Below are 19681 nucleotides of genomic sequence, written 5' to 3' on the forward strand. Positions count from 1 at the left end.
CTCAAGCATGAGAAACTCTAACCCAAGACAGTGCAAAACCATGGTAAAGAGGCTATGGCACTACCCAAGATTAGAGAACAAGGGTTTGATTTTGGAGTGCCCTGCTAGAAGAGCTGTTTACCATTACTAAAGAGTCTCTTCAACCTTTACCAAGAAGAAAGTAGCCACTGAACAATTACAATGCCGTAGTTAGATCCTAGAGTGATCTGTGTCCGACTTCTTCAAGCAATATATAATAGCAGATCTTCTATTTTAATTTAATAGAAGTAATTTTAAGAGGAGTCACAAGTATATCATTTGCTCTTTCATTATTTATTATATGAAAAGTTAATTTTTCTTATTAGTTTCGCAATGACACCAATTTCTCGTCTTAAAAGGAGTGATAAAAGAACGACCTAAATTGCGGTCTTACTTAATATATGACTCTCAACTCTTTTTGTCTTGTTTTTTAGTTGCGGACTTCTTGTTGCGAAACATCTCCTAAAGAGAGGTTTTATTGCCAACTAACGACAAATCTTAGCCTATTTAGAATTTGCGTCCTGATGTGACTATTGGTCTTTTTTCCCTACGTACCTCTTAACCCTACTGAATAGCTTTAAATGTCTAGCTTTTAAGACTTCACATGTTTCGCTCCTCTATCTGTTGTATTTATACACAATGGATTTTTTATCTCGTTGATTTGATAATTTCATTCTCTGAATAATTCTTTTCATTCAGAAAATTGGGTAAAATTTGAAAAATTCATAAAAGTAAAGTTACTTTTTTTTTTTACTTCAGAACCAAACATTTCATAATTTGAAGAAAAGAAAAAAAATTCCAAATTAGTCATTAAAACCCAACCCATTAGACAATGAACAATCCACTGTAAGTGCAATTATCTTTTAAATATCAAGTTTCATCTAAACTAAATTTTTCTTTTTGCAAAGCCAAAATATTTCCCTTAATAAAAACACTTTTCTTTTTTAGCACTCAAATATTTCTCTTTTAAAATGAAAACATTATCTTTCGAGCATTGACGTCACCATCAAAACTAAATGCCTATTAAAAAAGAAATTTTTTTCTTGTAAACGAAATCTTTATAAACATGAAAACTAAACAAGAACTTTCTCCTCAGCTTCTACACGCAGAGCAGCGAGGAGCCAAAGCAATCATCCTTTACTCAGATCCACGAGATGTGGCTCTTGAAGGAGTAGAGCCAAAGGAGATCTACCCAAACACCTTCTGGCTTCCCGGAAGTGGCATGCAGAGAGGAACAACCTTCATGGGGGATGGAGACCCCCTTACTCCTGGGTGGCCTTCTACAGGTAAGATTTTGATCCTCCTTGCTGATAAGATTTGATTAGAATTTTTGCGTTAAGTTACAGATAAAGAAAGTGCCATATTTTCCTCCTGTTGAGTAGTAGTAGTAGTAGTAGTAGTAGTAGTAAAAGTAGTAGTAGTAGTAGTAGTAGTAGTAGTAGTAGTAGTAGTAGCAGCAGCAGCTAAGCTACAACCCAAGATGGAAAAGCAGGATGCTATAATCCCAAGAGCTCCAATAGGGAAAAATTGCACAGTGAGGAAAGTTAATAAAGAGATGAATAAATAAATTATATTACAAGAAATGAACAATTAAAATAGAATATTCTAAGAACAGTAACAACATTAAAACAGATCTCTCATATATAAAGTGTAGATGGAGAAGTATCAGTCTGTTCAACATATACTAGAGTCGCTATACTCAAAATGTAAAAAGTAACAAGATATAATTTTTAATGGGCTTATAAATTATATACAGAACAAGTGACTAATCGTGTATAAATTCTACGTCACTGAGAGTTCGTTCAAGACTCGGGCACACTATTCTATCTAATTTCTCTTACTTTTGTTTTGTAAAAGTTCTTATGTAGTTTATTTTAATGTTGTTACCATCCTTGAAATATTTTATTTTTCCTTCTTTCCTTTCCTCACTGGGGTATTTTCCCTGTTGGGGCTCCTGGGCTTATAGCATTCTTCTTTTCCAGCTAGTGTTGGAGCGTAGAAAATAATGATAATAATAATAATAATAATAATAATAATAATAATAATAATAACAGTACTCATCATCTCCTACGCCTATTGATGCAAAAGGGCTCTGTTTGATTTCACCATTCGTCTCTGTCTTGAGCTTTTAACCCTGGATAGGTACGGTCCTCGGACACCCCTTTAAGGGTATACTCGGACGCGAACGACCCCGACGCCAAAAAAAATTCTTGAAAAATCAGTTTTTGCAGTAACCTCCTTTTTTCTTTTGCCAAAAAAAACTTCAATGAATGCTTAAAACAACTGTAAAGATAAATACTACTCATCTGCAGAAAAACTATTTATTATAAATATTTTAAAAAATTAAGTAGAAAAAAAAAGACCTGACATAAAAATTCATAAAAAAAAAGTTTATACATATATACACAAATCCTTTTAGGAATTGATTCTTGAATGTTTAGGAAACATCTTGATGTATTTTGGATGAAGTCAGACCCATGGAGGTGAAGATCTGAAATGAGAAAAAAAGGGTAACTTTTTTTGGCCAAAAAAAATTGTCCAAATTTCATGAATTTTTTTGGGTACCCAAATGAAATAGGAAGTGGCTAATTTTTTTAGGGAATAAACATATGTTATCCTAGAATAGAAATATGTAAAAAAATCTTCATTATTTTGTAAATTACATTTATATCAGGGGCCATATCTAAAGGTAATTTTTTGAGTACTTGGAAATTTCGTAAAAAAATACATATATTTAATATATAATATGATATTTATGCAGGTAAAAATATACCAAAATATCACAAATTCTATAGGGAACAAGAATATATATAGATAGGGCAGCTTACGCTTCGGATATGTCCACAAAATTGCCGCCAACCACACTGACTCAGACTCCCTAATCTGCCACTTGAAATGTAGGAAGGGTATGTCAATCTCAAGGTGTTATTTACTAATCTAATTATTATTGGATATGCATAAAAATTGTATGGTGGGTTGCTGGATAATTGTCGATTATTTTACGACTATAAAATTAAAATTCTGACCCAAAAAATTTTTTTTGAAGGGAAATAAAATCGAAAAAAAAAATGTAAAACAATATTTTAGCTAAAAAAATTTGATGATATTCAATCAAAAAAAAAGTAAACAAAATTTTCCGACAAATAAACATCTAGAGGAATCATTACTCTGTGATAGTTCCTTAGTACGTAGTAATTTTGAAAGAATTGGGAAAAAACGAAAAAATGGCAATCACCGGAAAATCGAACACATACCTATATATACGCCATATCTGGCTAAAAAAAAGATAGGCATGGGTAGCCAGATCATCTAGAAACACTTTCCAACACTATAAAAATATAAGTTTTGCGACACTACTTGCCAATTCCTTACGGTAACATGACTAAGCAAAAAAATGCAAAACAAATAAAAAGGGGCACTCGTGGAAAAATGGCCATTCTAATATACGGCATTTCAGAAAAAAAAAAAATTTCAGCTAGGCAAACCATCAAGGCATATTTTCCGACAAATAAACATATAAATGAAATATTACTCTGTGATAGTTCCTTAGTACGTAGTAATTTTGAAAGAAATGGGAAAAAACGAAAAAATGGCAATCACAGGAAAATCGAACACATACTTATATATACGCCATATCTGGCTAAAAAAAAAATAGGCATGGGTAGCCAGATCATCTAGAAACACTTTCCAACACTATAAAAATATAAGTTTTGCGACACTACTTGCCAATTCCTTACGGTAACATGACTAAGCAAAAAAAATGCAAAACAAATAAAAAGGGGCACTCGCGGAAAAATGCCCAACATTCTAATATACGGCATCTCAGATAAAAAAAAAAAGACATGCACGTGTTAGCCCAACCATCAAGGCACACTTTCTAACACATAAACATGAAAAAAAAATCAATAATATACGGCAATTCCTTACTACGTAGTAAATTTTTACAAATATTGAAAAAAAACAGAAATTGGCAACCGCAGTTAAATACCCAATATACCAATAACTACGTCGTATCTGACAAAAACAAAATCACGCATGGGTAGCCAGATCATCTAGAAACACTTTCCAACACTATAAAAATATAAGTTTTGCGACACTACTTGCCAATTCCTTACGGTAACATGACTAAGCAAAAAAAATGCAAAACAAATAAAAAGGGGCACTCGCGGAAAAATGCCCAACATTCTAATATACGGCATCTCAGATAAAAAAAAAAAGACATGCACGTGTTAGCCCAACCATCAAGGCACACTTTCTAACACATAAACATGAAAAAAAAATCAATAATATACGGCAATTCCTTACTACGTAGTAAATTTTTACAAATATTGAAAAAAAACAGAAATTGGCAACCGCAGTTAAATACCCAATATACCAATAACTACGTCGTATCTGACAAAAACAAAATCACGCATGGGTAGCCAGATCATCTAGACACACTTTCCAACATTAAAAAAGCAAAAGTTTTACGACACTATTTCGCAATATCTTACGGAAAAATGACTTGGCAAAAAAATTTTAAAAAATTAAAAAGGGACACTCGCGGTAAAATGCCCGACATTCTAATATACGACATCTCAGATAAAAAAAAAGACATGCACGTGTTAGCCCAACCATCAAGGCACACTTTCTAACACATAAACATGAAAAAAAAATGAATAATATACGGCATTTCCTTACTACGTAGTAATTTTTACAAATATTGAAAAAAAAACAGAAATTGGTAACCGCAGTTAAATACCCAATATACCAATAACTACGTCGTATCTGACAAAAACAAAGTCATGCATGGGTAGCCAGATCATCTAGACACACTTTCCAACACTAAACAAGCAAAAGTTTTACGACACTATTTGGCAATATCTTACGGAAAAATGACTTGGCAAAAAAATGAAAAAAAATGAAAAAGGGGCACTCGCGGTAAAATGGTCCTCGTGGTGATGAACGACATTTTAACTAAAAAAAAAAACATGCACATGGTAGCCAAACAATCCACCAAGACTTTCCACAACTGATAACCTATACAAGTTGCACCATTCTACGACAATTTCATAATACGTAATAACTTTGATAATTATGCAAACTACCTCAGAAGGGTAAACTCGGACGCGAACGACCCCGACGCGTCTCAGAAATCGGGGAAGGAGTACAGCTACAGCAATGCACATCTGGACACTATTAGAGCGTGTAGGGGAGACACCTCCTGCAGGTCGATCACCCACAAATTCAGTCACAGGGGTGAGTCACGTGAGAAAAACCTGTTTTTTTTTTACGCTCGGGGTCGCAAACGACCCACCGTACCTATCCAGGGTTAAATCAATACTTCTCCATTTATAATTGAGTGTGTGTATACAAGCGTACTCTACTGTACTAATCTTCTTCCTTACTTACAGAGCATGCTTATAGAGTCAACGAGGAAGATGCTGGTCTCCCAAATATTCCATGTCAGCCAATCGGATATGATGACGCAAGGGTTATTTTGGAGTGAGTTTCTCAACTTTTCAGTTAAAAGTTTATGGATTTTGTATAGATTAGTAAACAATGTTTTACAAGAGAGTTGGGTCCAGCTCGAAGGATGATGTTGAAGCCACTAAAAGAACTAATGAGTTTGAGCGGGACTCAAACACCAGCCTGGTGATCTCCAGGCAGAGACATTATCAATAGCCCACAACAACACGTTACAAAGGAAATTTGGTTAAAATAGTCCCGTGGCACAGCGGTTGAGAATAAGCACTCTAGTCTAGGGTATTGCCCTGACCCTCGCCTCTGTCATTCATGGGTAGCCTTTAAACATTCAAATTATTCTTCATGCTGATACTGACTCACTTTTGAGCTAAGGATTGGGGTTTGAGGGCCCCTATAGATCTACTTACTGAGTCATCACCAGCTATTGCTGGTCCCTCCCTGGTCCTAGTGTGGGTGAAGCGGGGGCTTAGCCGCTGATCATATGTAGATATGGTCAGTCTCTAGGGCATTATCTGGTTGCTCATAGTAGTAGTAGTAATAGTAATAATAACAATAATCATCATCCTCATAATAATAATAATAATAATAATAATAATAATAATAATAATAATAATAATAATAATAATAATAATAATAATAACAATAATTTGTTCATAACGAAGTGTCATAATGAAACCCGATAATACCATTATGAAGACGATAATAATAAAAGATAATCACTAATTACAGAAAAATGGGAGGACAGGCCCCACCCGAGGATTGGGTGGGTGGCCTCAAGAGCTTGCCTTACAATTTGGGACCGGAGATGACGCAAGAGTTCAAAGACCACTCCATTCGCCTCCAGTCCCACAACTCGAGGAAGATACATAGATCCTACAACGTCGTGGGCACTATTAAAGGAGAGGTCGAGCCAGGTTAGATTGCTAATAGCTTTGCCTCATATACTTTGCAGTAGCCTATGAGGTCAGTTGCTGTATATATAAAAGTAGATTCATTTATATTCTTGATGGTTTATATGGTCTTTAAACATGCACAAGCATATTCACACATGGATAAATATCACAAGCCCGAGCACAAACAGATTATATATATATATATATATATATATATATATATATATATATATATATATATATATATATATATATATATATATATATATATATATATACTGTATGTGTGTACTGTATATGTGTGTATACAGTATCCTATACAAGTATGGATATGTGTGTATGTGTTTGTGAAAGTATATATATATATATATATATATATATATATATATATATATATATATATATATATATATATATATATATATATATATATATATATATATATATATATATATATATATATATATATATATATATATATATATATATATATATATATATATATATATATATAGCCAAACACTTGTTCTTTATTATATAGAGGAGGTTAAACAGGAGTGGATTATAAGAGAACAGACATAAAATGTAAATATCATTGTTACAGTAAAACTTTTTAATAATAATAATAATAATAATAATAATAATAATAATAATAATAATAATAATAATAATAATGATGATGATGCAATACTCACATTGCCGTAGGTGGTGCTGGTTTGTAGAGGTAGGTACTCTAGTTGGTGGAGGTTATACAGGTTGTGACGTAACTGAGGCAGTGCACTAATAAAATACTTAATATTACTAATTGTAAAGCAAAAAATTATTAAACTTATTAACGACACCAAATTTTAATACTTGAATCCAATAAAATTATTCATCGCAATGGTACTATACTATGTAGACCTAGATACTCAAAATTTATATTTAAAATGGCCCTATGTCGGCATAGATACTCTATACTCAAAATGAATATTGGTAGTCGTTTACTGAGTCACTGACTTTTTTTATTTTCATATTTAGGCCCAGTCACTTATGATATTCAAAATGGACCTATATAGGCATTTATACTCAGACTGAATATTGACATTATTTTACTTAAACACTTAAGGGCTTTTTTTTTTCTTTTTTGTATTATTTTCTTTATTTTCATTATATTTCTTTTATCTTTTATCAAAGAACCAAAGCACACTCACATTCCTATCTTCATCTCTTACATCATCAGCTTCAAGGCATTTGATTCCGAGAATTTTATGAGTCTTACAAAATACTATAACTGCCATGATCATGGTGTGTTTCTGGATATACGAAATTCTGATATACCAACATCCACTTTTCCAGAACTCACTGGAAATCAGGTTGATATTATCCAGACCAAAGCCATCAAAACACTTTGAGAAACATTGAACAATCGCAAGGGTGTCATACAGTTCGTTGCTTTACCACTTTACCGGTAAAAAACAAAGTATAACTTTTACCAGAGATACACTTGATTTTAGCCCCTTTTTATTCCACTTTCGCTCGTCTTGTGACATTTTCCGAAAACCTGAAAGTGTAGCAAACTCTGACACATATTGTGGTACTTTGTCCGCCATTTTACATGCACAAAACATAAAAAAACGGATTTTGAGCGAAGCAAAAAATCTATTTTTGGGTGAGATAGCCATGGCGTCCTGATGGAAGGTTCCTGTTTGGTAGCTTCCTTGGGTATAAGACTACTAAGATATTCCCAGAGAATTTAACCACAGGTTATCACAGAATTCTAACTTCTGGAGCGAGTATCTCAAAAGGTTTCCCTTTAAGACATCGTAATACAACAGGGGACACGCATGTCTGAACGTGCCACATAGCTATCTTCACCCCGAACAGAGTTAATGCTTCGGTGTGTAAGGGCTGAGAATAGCTGGGAGCCGTTCCACAGCTAATCTCACTCGTGGCTACTACTGATACTCGAGACGTAAACAAACGGACGCCATTGCTCTGATGACGTCAAGCCCGTCTTTATCCTGAAGCCAGTTGCTGCCCATTACCATGATACAATTGTGTAGGGTGGGAACAAAACTGGACGAAGTAGTAGGGAGGGTCCATCAGGACGCCATGGCTATCTCACCCAAAAATAGATTTTTCGCTTCGCTCAAAATCCGTTTTTTGGGCTCAAGCTATGGCGTCCTGATGGAAGAGTACCAGAGAATCAATGTATCGTGGTAGATTTTCCCCCAGTGTTAAGTGCCTAGGCATTGACAAAACAGCAAAGTAATCTTAGGTAAAGAACCATAGGAACGAAGTATCCTGCCCCCCATTGGTAGGAAGTTCCCATGGGCTATGCCGACGTCAAAGTGGTATTGAAGGGCTATTCATCCTGACAGAAGAACTTTTAAGAACTTAGAGATGAAGCAGAATGTTTGATATTTGTATAGGAACATTCTGAATTAGACCAGTGGTGGTTGGGCACTGTGTACAGAGTTCATCTCTTGGTTATCAGAAGTAAGTATTCGTGTAGGAACCTTACTGAGACAGGGTGAATATAATTTAGGATTAGACATCTTAAATTCTTCATGACCATAAGAGAGGAGGAATAAATAAAACTATGACAGTATGTATTTCATAGTAGGTAGGAGCTGAAAGAGACGCATAAGTAATAAAATAGAAATTTTATTTCACAATGCATAAATTAAATAATTTACAGCAAAAGTAAAGTTCATTTACAGTAATAATAATGTACATAGAAATAAAGGCTTGCTCTTGAATCTGAAAAGGAATTTCAGGATTAGTAGGTACTCGTTCTCGAGGAACGCAAGTCTTTAAACAACACATCATGCTCAAGGCATGCGGCACTTGTGTGACACTATGACATTTCATCTGGGATAAGAACAGTTATAAAAGCACTAAGTGTTTTTAGACATCACTATGAATCGCTCGAGGGTCAACATAGGCACCCGAAGAGTTAGAGTCCCAAGTAACTCACTGTTCTACGCAGAGTTAGGTGCAGGTTTCATAACACTACCTGCGGCTACCACAAAATGTTTGACTTCGTGCACTTGTTTCGCGTAATGTTTAAAGAAAACTCGCGAGGACTTCCAGCCCGTAAAGTTTTTAAGGCTTTCAAAGTCCATGCTCTGAAAGAAATTCAGAGAAGATGCCACTTTTCTAGGATCATGACCAGCGGGTGTACTGTTCGGATCCGCTCTGCGAATGAAGTAGGTGATTTTCGCCCTTAATTGTTTCAGTGACAGGTCGCTGCCCGATGTTTCTCCTTTGAAGAGTTGGCCTCCACCAAAGTTCGAAGTTCTGCGAAGATAGACCTTGAGACTCTCTACTGGACATAGAGAGACATCCTCCTTCAGGGGGCATATTCTCCAAGGGCCCCATCTTTTGGTGGGTAATTCGTTTTTAGCGAGAAACGTCGGATCAGGGGAGAGGGTCACTTCTCCTGAATCGGCAAACAGGATGTGTCCCTCTTCTCTTGATAATGCCACTATTTCGCTGACTCGAGCTCCCGAGGCGAGAGCAAATAAAAATATAACTTTCTGAGTCAGATCCTTGAGGGGGCATGAATCGTTGTCCAAGTTGGAGGCGAAATGGAGTACCTTGTCTAGTGACCAGGAGATCGGTTTCGGAGGGGGTGCTGGGCGTAGGCGAGCACATGCTTTTGGTAATTTGTTAAAGATGTCGTTGGACAGATCAATTTGGAAAGCATATAGAATTGGTCTAGTCAAGGCCGATTTGCAGGTTGAAATCGTATTGGCTGCTAATCCTTGTCCATGAAGGTGAATGAAGAAGGACATACAGAAATCAATGGTGATTTCTTTAGGATTTTTTGTCTTGACAAAGGAGACCCATTTCCTCCAGGATGATTCATATTGCCGTCTCGTGGATTCGGTCTTGTATTCCTCTAGGAAGTCTAGACTTTTCTTCGAGATCCCAAACCTCTTCTTTGCGGCAAGGGAGAGAAAATCATGAGATGAAGGTCCTTGATTTTCGATGATGAAGCGAAGACAGTCGACTTCTGTACTTGTTGAGAGAGAACTGGGCCCGGGAGAGGGATCAGCTTGGGCTGCAGCTCCAGGACCAGGGGTACCAGTTGCTCCGGGGCCACTTGGGAGCCACTAGGGCCGCTGTCCCTTTGAAGGTTCTCAGTTTGGAGAGGACTTTCAACAGAAGGTTGGTGGGAGGGAACAGGTATATCTTGGACCATCTGTTCCAGTCCAGTGACATGGCGTCCACCGCTTCTGCTTTGGGGTCCTCGTACGGGGCTACGTACAGAGGAAGTTGATTGTTGTCGCTCGTTGCAAAGAGATCTATCTGAAGTTCTGGGACTTGATGAGAGATGAAGGAGAATGATCTTGCGTCTAGAGACCATTCCGACTCTATCGGGTTTGTCCGAGATAGAGCATCCGCTGTCACATTGCGGAATCCTTGTAGGTGAACTGCAGACAGGTGCCACTTCTTCTTCTCCGCCAGACGGAAGATTGGGAGAAGCACCTGATTTATCTGGGGCGATCTTGAGCCTTGGCGATTGAGACAACGAACTACCACCGAGTTGTCTAGGGTTAGACGGATGTGGATCGAGGGCGGCGGGGATAACTTCTTCAGAGTTAGAAGGACCGCCATGGCCTCCAAGATGTTTATGTGGAACGTCTTGAATAGTGGAGACCAGGTCCCTTGAGCCTGTTTCAGGTGGGAGTGACCTCCCCAGCCTTCCAGTGAGGCATCCGTGTGGATGTTGAGTGATGGAGGAGGGTGTTGGAGAGGAATGGACCTTTTCAGGGCCTTTGCTTCCGACCACGGCTTTAGGAGGCGTCGAAGTCTGTTTGGAAGCCGAGCGTCTCCAGACTCCCGCGGCATCCTTTAGCTGTGCGCGAAGCACTGGGTTTGTCACTGAGGCGAATTGTAGAGAGCCTAGAACTCGTTCCTGCTGTCGTCTTGAAATGCGTTTGGATTTCAGTAGTCGCTTGACAGACCCTGCTATTTCCTTCCTTTTCTTCTGGGGGATGGAAAGGCGGTGTGACTGAAGATTCCAGTGGATTCCCAACCACTGAAACTTCTGAGCTGGAGAGAGGCGAGATTTCTTCTCGTTGATCTTGAATCCCAGGTGTTCTAGGTACTGGGTAACTTCGTTGCAAGACTTTGCACACTCTTCGGGCGATGGAGCCCAGACTAGCCAGTCGTCGAGGTAGGCCATCACCTGGACGTTTCTTAGGCGGAGCTGTTGTACTATGGCATCCGCCAGTTTTGTGAAGATCCGAGGGGCCACATTGAGGCCGAATGGCATGGCCCGGAAGGCGTAGCTTTTCCTTTGGAGTCGAAATCCTAGGTAGGAGGAAGCGTGATGGTTCATTGGAATGTGCCAATAGGCATCCGCCAGGTCTATAGAGACCGTGTAGGAACCTTGAGGCAGAAGGGTCCTTATTTGTTGAAGCGTCAGCATCTTGAATTTGTTGTTCTCTATGAACTTGTTGAGGGGGGATAAGTCCAGAATGACTCTGAGTTTGTCTGAGTCCTTCTTGGGAACGCAAAACAGTCTCCCTTGGAACCTGGTGGACTTTACCTTCCTTATCACCTTCTTGTTCAAGAGGTCTAGAACATATTCTTCCAGAATGGGGGTCGATTGTTGGAAGAACCGCTGGAAGATTGGGGGTGGTTGCGTCCAACTCCAGCCTAGACCGTTCTTGATGATGCTGTGTGCCCAGGGATCGAAGGTCCAACGATCCTGGAATTGGCGGAGTCTTCCTCCCACCGGAAGCACTTCATTGCTTCTGGTGTCCCGAGGACTTGTTGCCTCGGCCGCCAGCTCCCTTTCCTCCTCTACCTCTGGAGGGACGACGAGATGCGTCTCTGCTTGCACCCCTGGACGAGCCTCTACCTTTGGCATGAAAGGTAGTGGATGGTTGCTCAAAGGCAGGGGTGAAGACCGGTGACTGTGACAACACCGGTTGGGGGACCAATTGAAAGGTCTGTTGTGGTTGGGCAACCACTTGGGAGGTAGCGGGTCCCGGAAACTGACGTCGTTGCTGACGTTGCTGGGGTTTTGGCTTTTGCGGTTTCCTCTTAGGCTGAGGTCCATCGTCCTGAGAGGGTTTCCTTTTTCTGGACATGCCCCACTTGTGGAGAAGGTTCCTATTCTCCGTGGCGGCTCTGTCAGTTATTTCCTTGACAAGGTCAGAAGGAAACAGGTGCTTTCCCCAGATGTTGGAGGAAATCAGCCTCCGGGGTTCGTGTTTCACGGTGGCACCGGCAAACACGAATTCACGACAGGCTCTGCGAGCCTTTATGAAGTGGTACAAGTCCTTCATTACTGTCAGTAAGTGGGATTTGGCTAGTACCATGTAGTGATCTGGTACTCTTGTGTCACAGGCCATCACTTCCAGTTGGACTTGATGAGAAAGAGATGCCGCAAGCCTCTCCTTCGTGTCTTGTTCCCGGCGAAGGAGGTGATCATTGAGCTTAGGGAGGTCTTCATTAAACTGACGTCCGGCGACGTCAGGATCGAGCCTACCCACGACGAAAGTATGCTGAACATCTTTCCAGTGTCGAGCGTCAGGGGGGGTCACGATGGAGAAGGGTCTGCACTCCTCCAGTGCAGGGCAGGGTTTCCCTTCTTCCGCCGCTTTAAGGCATGCAGCTAAGGCCTTTTCCAAGAAAGGAAGAACCGCAGTGTCAGGTGCGACGTATAGAGGATGCTTCTTGCTCAAAGCCGGAAGCTTAGAGCAGGTAAAGCCCCTACTCTTAAATGCGGAGGCTAGCATAGCCTGGGCCTTTGCGAGATCGAACACTATCTCTTCCTTAGGTTCGGTCTCTTCCTTCGAGGCAGGTTCGGAACGAAGCCGGACGTAACAGTCCGGGTAGGCCTCGAAGCTTGGGAAGAACTCCACATCTTCCAACGGGACCGTGCCGATCTTGTCACTAACAAAGATCCTGCCGGTCGCAATAACCATATGCTCTGCATACCTCCACGGGTTGGCATGAGAGCAAGCTGGGAGATCCTTGACCGAAATCTTCTTCGGTTCTCTGGATCCAATCATTGACCTGATGGACTCCTGGTTCTCCTTCAGCCTGTCATCCATGACGGCTCTAATCAGCCGGATCAGTTCTTGGGTAGAAGAGGAAGGATCCGGAGTCGAGGAGGTAGACGGAATGGACAATTCCGTCGGTGTAGGAGTAGGAGGAGGGATGGACGAGGGAGCAGCTCCAAGCTCCGACTCGGTGTATTCCACCTTGTCTTCGTCCTCTTCGGCTCCTTGAGCCATAAGCGTCTTCTCCGTGTCTTCCGAGACGTCTGAGATCTGTTCATCATCCTCGGAATCTAAACGACACTCGTGCATGGACTGAGCCATGACCACATCAGGTTCCACCGTAATTTGGACAGTGGGGATTGCTTCTTTTGGAACCACTGAGTCAGGGGAGGCCTTAGGGAACAACAGGGACCTCAGTTCTTCGGTGGCCAGGTACGGTCCGGTAGCATTTTTCTGAAAGCCACGCACCCACTTGCGCAGCTTTTCACGAGAAATGTCTCTAACCTCCGCTGAGGGAGGGTTATGGAAGGCCTCAACTAGGTGGGCCTGGCAGACCGTACAATCCAGTGGATTCCAGAACTTCAAATCCCCTTTCTTGTCAGCACAAGGGGCGTGAGTCCTGCAAGCCGTATGCCCGTAAAACTGCGGGCGTTTCACAGCGCAGAAGGCGAAGTCACACTTCATCTGCTCCTCCTGTGGAAGAAAGAGAAAATGAGTATGGGGGAGTCATAAGAATGGCTCTTAAACTAAGTTAATATTAATCATTAATTTTAACTTAAAGAAGGTGTGATGCATAGAGAATGAAAACAGTAAAGGAGAACACGCTCCATGCATCTCGCCCGGCTGGTTACCATAAGCTTGGTCCTGGGATAATCCAAATGACCGAGATCATTGGATATAGTTTCCTAGGATTCCCAGTATTTTGGAACTCCATGGAAAACCAAGGACAAGATTGGGATCGAATTCATTCGGTTCCCAGTTAAGAGCCAGAAGGCCTCATTAAAGGTAACTGCTTCTGGCAACCAGCCGTGCTAAGATGCACATAGCATGCTGGAATTAGAAGAATGCAAAGAGACAGCATGATCACTAATAGAGCAGTACTAGGTACTGATCTTAATAGCAAAAGCAGCTTATCTGTTTGCCATGTAGGGCTATCCTAGTCTTATGATAGCTACAGTGAGGGGGTGCAAGTATTCTTGACGCCTCCGAGGCATCCGGCAAGCCGCCGGCATGCCGGAGCTCGCTCCAGCATAGATTCTGGCATTAGAACAGACAATTTTCAAAAGTCAGTCAGATACCAGGATGGCGGCCGCCGGCACAACGGCGGCACGCCGGCAGGAAGCGGCGGCTCCGGCAGTCGGAGGATGCCAGGTTGGTGACTGGGATAAGGATGGTACAGGTAGTATCGGGTTGCCGGCAGTATATGCCGGCACTCCGGTGATCGACCGGCAGGCGGACGATTAGATAGGAGTAGGAGAGCCGCCGGTAGTAGCCGGCGGCAGCCGGCAGTCCCTCGGTACACGGGGGGCTGGCGGCAAGGGTAGGGAGGTCACCAAGAAGGAGGCAGGTATTGCCGACAGTAGAGGCGGCAAGAGACCGGCACCCGGATAGATAGAGAGACAGGGGGAGGGGGGAAAGGGATGCAGGAAGTACCGCCAGGGTTCCAGACATCCCTCCCCCTCCCTGAGAGGGTGTACCCATGATAGAGGCAAGCTCTAACATCCATGAGCAGGGGTCACTAGGGACCGGGAGCTAGGTAGCCCAAGGGATGGCTAGGGGACACCCAAGAGGGGGGGGGGGAGACTCCCATATGCAGAACTATACTAGTAACTAACCTTATAGGACACTATGAAGGTATATGTACCAGAGCGGACTGCACAAGGAAGCTCGGGTAGCCCTACTCATCCACCCTAAGGAGGAGTTGTAGGACAGGGGACAGATGAGTATAAACTAACCTAAGCATAGGCTAGGCTATACAAGAGATAGGTGGGGAGGGAGAAGAGAGAGGTCTTCCCAGGAAGGGTTTCTGTACCAGAGCGGCCACTAAGGGAAGGGAGGACACTCCCTAACCTAAGATCAGGCTGATCGGCTAAAACGGTGCAAGAGTACAGTTTCAGCATGGAACAGAGAAACCTTCCTAACCCGACCTAGAACAGGGCTAAAAGTCCTGAACTAGGCAAGGAAGAAGACATATCGCTATCGCAGGAAAGTCATAGACTATCCTAGCCATAGAGGTAGGCTAGCCTAACCTCACTCTCAGACGCAATCCTAAAGGGGGTTCATTCCTTTAGGGAGGACCGAGAGGCGATATATACTCTATTAGACAATTAATCCCTTTACTCAGAAAAGGGATCAAGGCTAAATAGAGGGAATGCCAAGGCAGGGGATGAAGGAAGCATATAGGGGTCCTAAGGTTAGGTTAGGCTAGAAAGAATCACTGACTAGCCTATCCCCTATATGGTCCCTGAAGGCGAAAACATTTGCATCACTGTCAAAAGTATTGTAAAATAATAATGCCACTATCTTCATAACTTAGTCTAGGATCACTAATAAATCATGCATGAACACTTGTATGTAGGCTCCTGGCCTGGGGGCTATAGTAGCCGACTGGTATGAGGTCAATCGATGACCGATAAAAAGCGTCTAAACACGATATAAAAGTTCCTAGCTATGAAGACTAAATAAACTAATGTATTCGATTAGTATATAATGCCGGAAGCGTTGTTGTGGCTAACTAAATAAGACATGCAAAACAACAACGACGCCATAAAATGGCGGGTCCGGTAGAGGCACAGCTCTGCCACAAAACATCAATTATTTCGCAAAATAGTATTTACTTTACGGCCAGAGCTTAATTAAACAATACTGGAACCTTGTACTCAACTTTCCAGAAGAAGGCGAGGCTGAAGGTAACGACATAGCGAAGATGCAAAGCGATAAAGATAACACAAGGGAAAATCCGTCTAAGTAGGGCAGCTACTAAACAAAGGATAAAGACGGGCGTGACGTCATCAGAGCAATGGCGTCCGTTTGTTTACGTCTCGAGTATCAGTAGTAGCCACGAGTGAGATTAGCTGTGGAACGGCTCCCAGCTATTCTCAGCCCTTACACACCGAAGCATTAACTCTGTTCGGGGTGAAGATAGCTATGTAGCACGTTCAGACATGCGTGTCCCCTGTTGTATTACGATGTCTTAAAGGGAAACCTTTTGAGATACTCGCTCCAGAAGTTAGAATTCTGTGATAACCTGTGGTTAAATTCTCTGGGAATATCTTAGTAGTCTTATACCCAAGGAAGCTACCAAACAGGAACCTTCCATCAGGACGCCATGGCTTGAGCCCAAAAAATAACACAAATAGGCGGAGATCAGTAATCCAAGCTTTTTTTTTTCTTTCTTTTCATTTTCGGGAAGACTAATTCTAGCCGGCCGCTCATTGGCTATGGCGTGCTCTCAGAACGGACGCTGATTGGCTGCCTTCTCACTATTCCTCCTCAAACATTATAGTCACGTGTTAATATGATGGGAAATCTCCTTGAAAATAATAGGATCGGCGACCTTTTGGCCACTCAAAATTTGTAGAACACCTAAACCACATGAATATATAAAGTTTTGCCTATACGATGTATGTGAAAACTCAAGTATAAGAGTGAATGACATAGATTTTATAGAGGAATGATAAGAGTATTGAGACATTGCCAATTACTGTGTATACAGTAGGTATATGAAATAAGTACCATTTTAGACTAATTAGGCTACGATTACGCTGTAATTGAGTGAGTGGCAGTGTATTTTATGTGTTTACTCTGGAACAACCCGTTGAGAGAATGGCTACACACACACACACACACACATATATATATATATATATATATATATATATATATATATATATATATATATATATATATATATATATATATATATATATATATATATATATATATATATATATATATATATATATATATATATATATGTATATATATATATATATATATATATATATATATATATATATATATACATATATATATATATATACATATATATATATATATATATATATATATATATATATATATATATATATATATATATATATATATATATATATATATATATATATATATATATATATATATATATATATATATATGTATGTATATATATGCCCTGGAAATTAAGCAAATCAATTCGTTTTTAGACTGCACAGAGAGAGAAACAAGGAAATCTCAGTCCTCACCCAGATGAATTAATTTCTATATTATTCTCTTATTTCTGATGTTGAAATAACAAATCTATTTACCTATATGTCCTGGTCAAGTAATTGAATCAGTAGAACTACAAAAGTTGAAACTTGTAGCAAATGTTTGCATGTTGAAAAGGCTGACATAAATCTCTTTTTATAGTTCATATATGAAATATCTGTTTTAATGTTGTTCATTACCTCTCATATAGCTTATTTATTTCCTCACTGGGAAATTCTTCCCTGCTGGAGCCCTTGGGCTAAAAGCATCCTATTTTTCTCAACTAGGGTTGTAGCATAAGTAGTAGTAGTAGTAGTAGTAATAATAATAATAATAATAATAATAATAATAATAATGTGTCTCTTTATCTACATTTGCATCTATCTAATTATTTAATTATGACTTTGCAGATCGATATGTTTTGATCGGAAACCACCGAGATGCTTGGGGCTATGGTGCGGCTGACCCTTCCAGCGGCACAGCGCAGATGCTGGAGACAGCCAGAGTTCTTGGAGAGCTCATGAAAGGAGGTAAACTATACTCTTCACTCTCAATTATTGATGATGTTTGGGATATCTAGTGACTTAAAGGTTAAAGGTGTTAAATTCAGTTCCGTCAAAATAGATGTTCACCAGAACGTCAGCCAGGCTAGCTCTGGACCCTATCATGTTACCCAACTACAGCAGTGGCCTCTCCAGTCTTTGATAAAAGCTTTGCATCTTTATGTATTACCTTGTCTTTTCCTAGTCGTCTGGTCTCCCTTGCTTCTCCCCACTTATCTGTCTAATTTCGTTAACTTTTTCCTGCGTCAGTTTGCTTCTATTATAGGGGATTAAATCATTCAGACAAGCCTTGACAGTCTAGATATTTGATTCACCAATCTCCGTCAAATTTACTATGAGAAATAAGAGAGCTACAGCTATATCCATTTCAGAATTACTGATCTTACACGTTTTGGCAATTGATTTTCAAATGAAAACACATTGATAATACTGTATTTTGAGAAGACTGATTCTTAGATTGAATTTCTTGAAAAGTCCATTTATTTTTCTCTATTATTTGTTGCTAGAAAAAAAACTCATACCGAAAGGTCAAGCAATTTTATCAACTTTTCAAACTATTCATTCAAAGTGTGAAATTATCTGCCCTTAAATCAATCTTGGGGCAGATTTGTTATCATACCAATGAAAGAAATCTTCCTGGATTGAATATGTTCTTTGGTAGACTTGCCATTTTTCAGCGTCCCCACCCAAAATCAAAATAAATAGAATCTTTAAATGTATTTTATAGGATGTGGATGTTAAGAAAATTAGATTTAGCTTTTTCATTGAAATTGCTGCAGTAAACTCAGTTGTTGAGCAGATTAGTATAAGTCGTTATGGGCATATGGTATTCTGCTTTTTAATCCAGTGTTGCAACCTGGCTAACTATGATAATGGGGATAATAATTAAGACCTCTATTTTCCCCTCACTTACATGTAGGATGGCGTCCAAGACGAACTCTCATATTCTGCAGCTGGGGAGCGGAAGAATATGGAATCATTGGTTCAACTGAGTGGGTTGAGGTAAGACATCAACAGGGAAGTAAAAACTCAAGATTGATCTCAAGCAAAGATAAAAGTAATGACTTGGGCCTAAAGTGAAAAAAAAAAAAGAAACTGCTACTAAAACTAGCAACAAATCATTCTTATTCTGAGGCAGAAATGTGTCAAAAAGAGTCTTCAGAACCAGTAGTAAGATAAAAACCTTCCACCTACTGTAAAGACATATTTTGATATTTCTGATGATGTGAACTCTTTTCTCTCTGAAGCAGAAATGTGTCAAAATAACACTTTAACGCCAGTATAGTAAAAAAAAAAAAAAAAAAAAAAGCTTTAGACCTACAACAATAATAATAATAATAATAATAATAATAATAATAATAATAATAATATAATAATAATTAATATTAATTATTATTATTATTATTATTATTATTATTATTATTATTATTATTATTATTATTATTAATTAACTAATTGCTAAGTTACAACCCTAGTTGGAAAA

General features: G+C 39.6%; 1 protein-coding gene across 1 annotated transcript in view; it reads left to right on the plus strand.

Annotated features, from left to right (window-relative positions):
- The window catches only part of LOC137636150 (N-acetylated-alpha-linked acidic dipeptidase 2-like), a 69348-nt gene that overhangs the window by 40163 nt on the left and 9504 nt on the right, over positions 1-19681 (plus strand). Inside the window, exons 7-11 of the mRNA XM_068368556.1 lie at positions 1115-1304; positions 5412-5502; positions 6214-6398; positions 18046-18165; positions 19118-19200. Of these exons, the coding sequence (XP_068224657.1) occupies positions 1115-1304; positions 5412-5502; positions 6214-6398; positions 18046-18165; positions 19118-19200 (669 nt within the window). The remainder of the gene's footprint in view (positions 1-1114; positions 1305-5411; positions 5503-6213; positions 6399-18045; positions 18166-19117; positions 19201-19681) is intronic.

Source organism: Palaemon carinicauda, unplaced genomic scaffold, assembly GCF_036898095.1.
Source record: "Palaemon carinicauda isolate YSFRI2023 unplaced genomic scaffold, ASM3689809v2 scaffold240, whole genome shotgun sequence".
Classification (NCBI taxonomy): domain Eukaryota; kingdom Metazoa; phylum Arthropoda; class Malacostraca; order Decapoda; family Palaemonidae; genus Palaemon; species Palaemon carinicauda.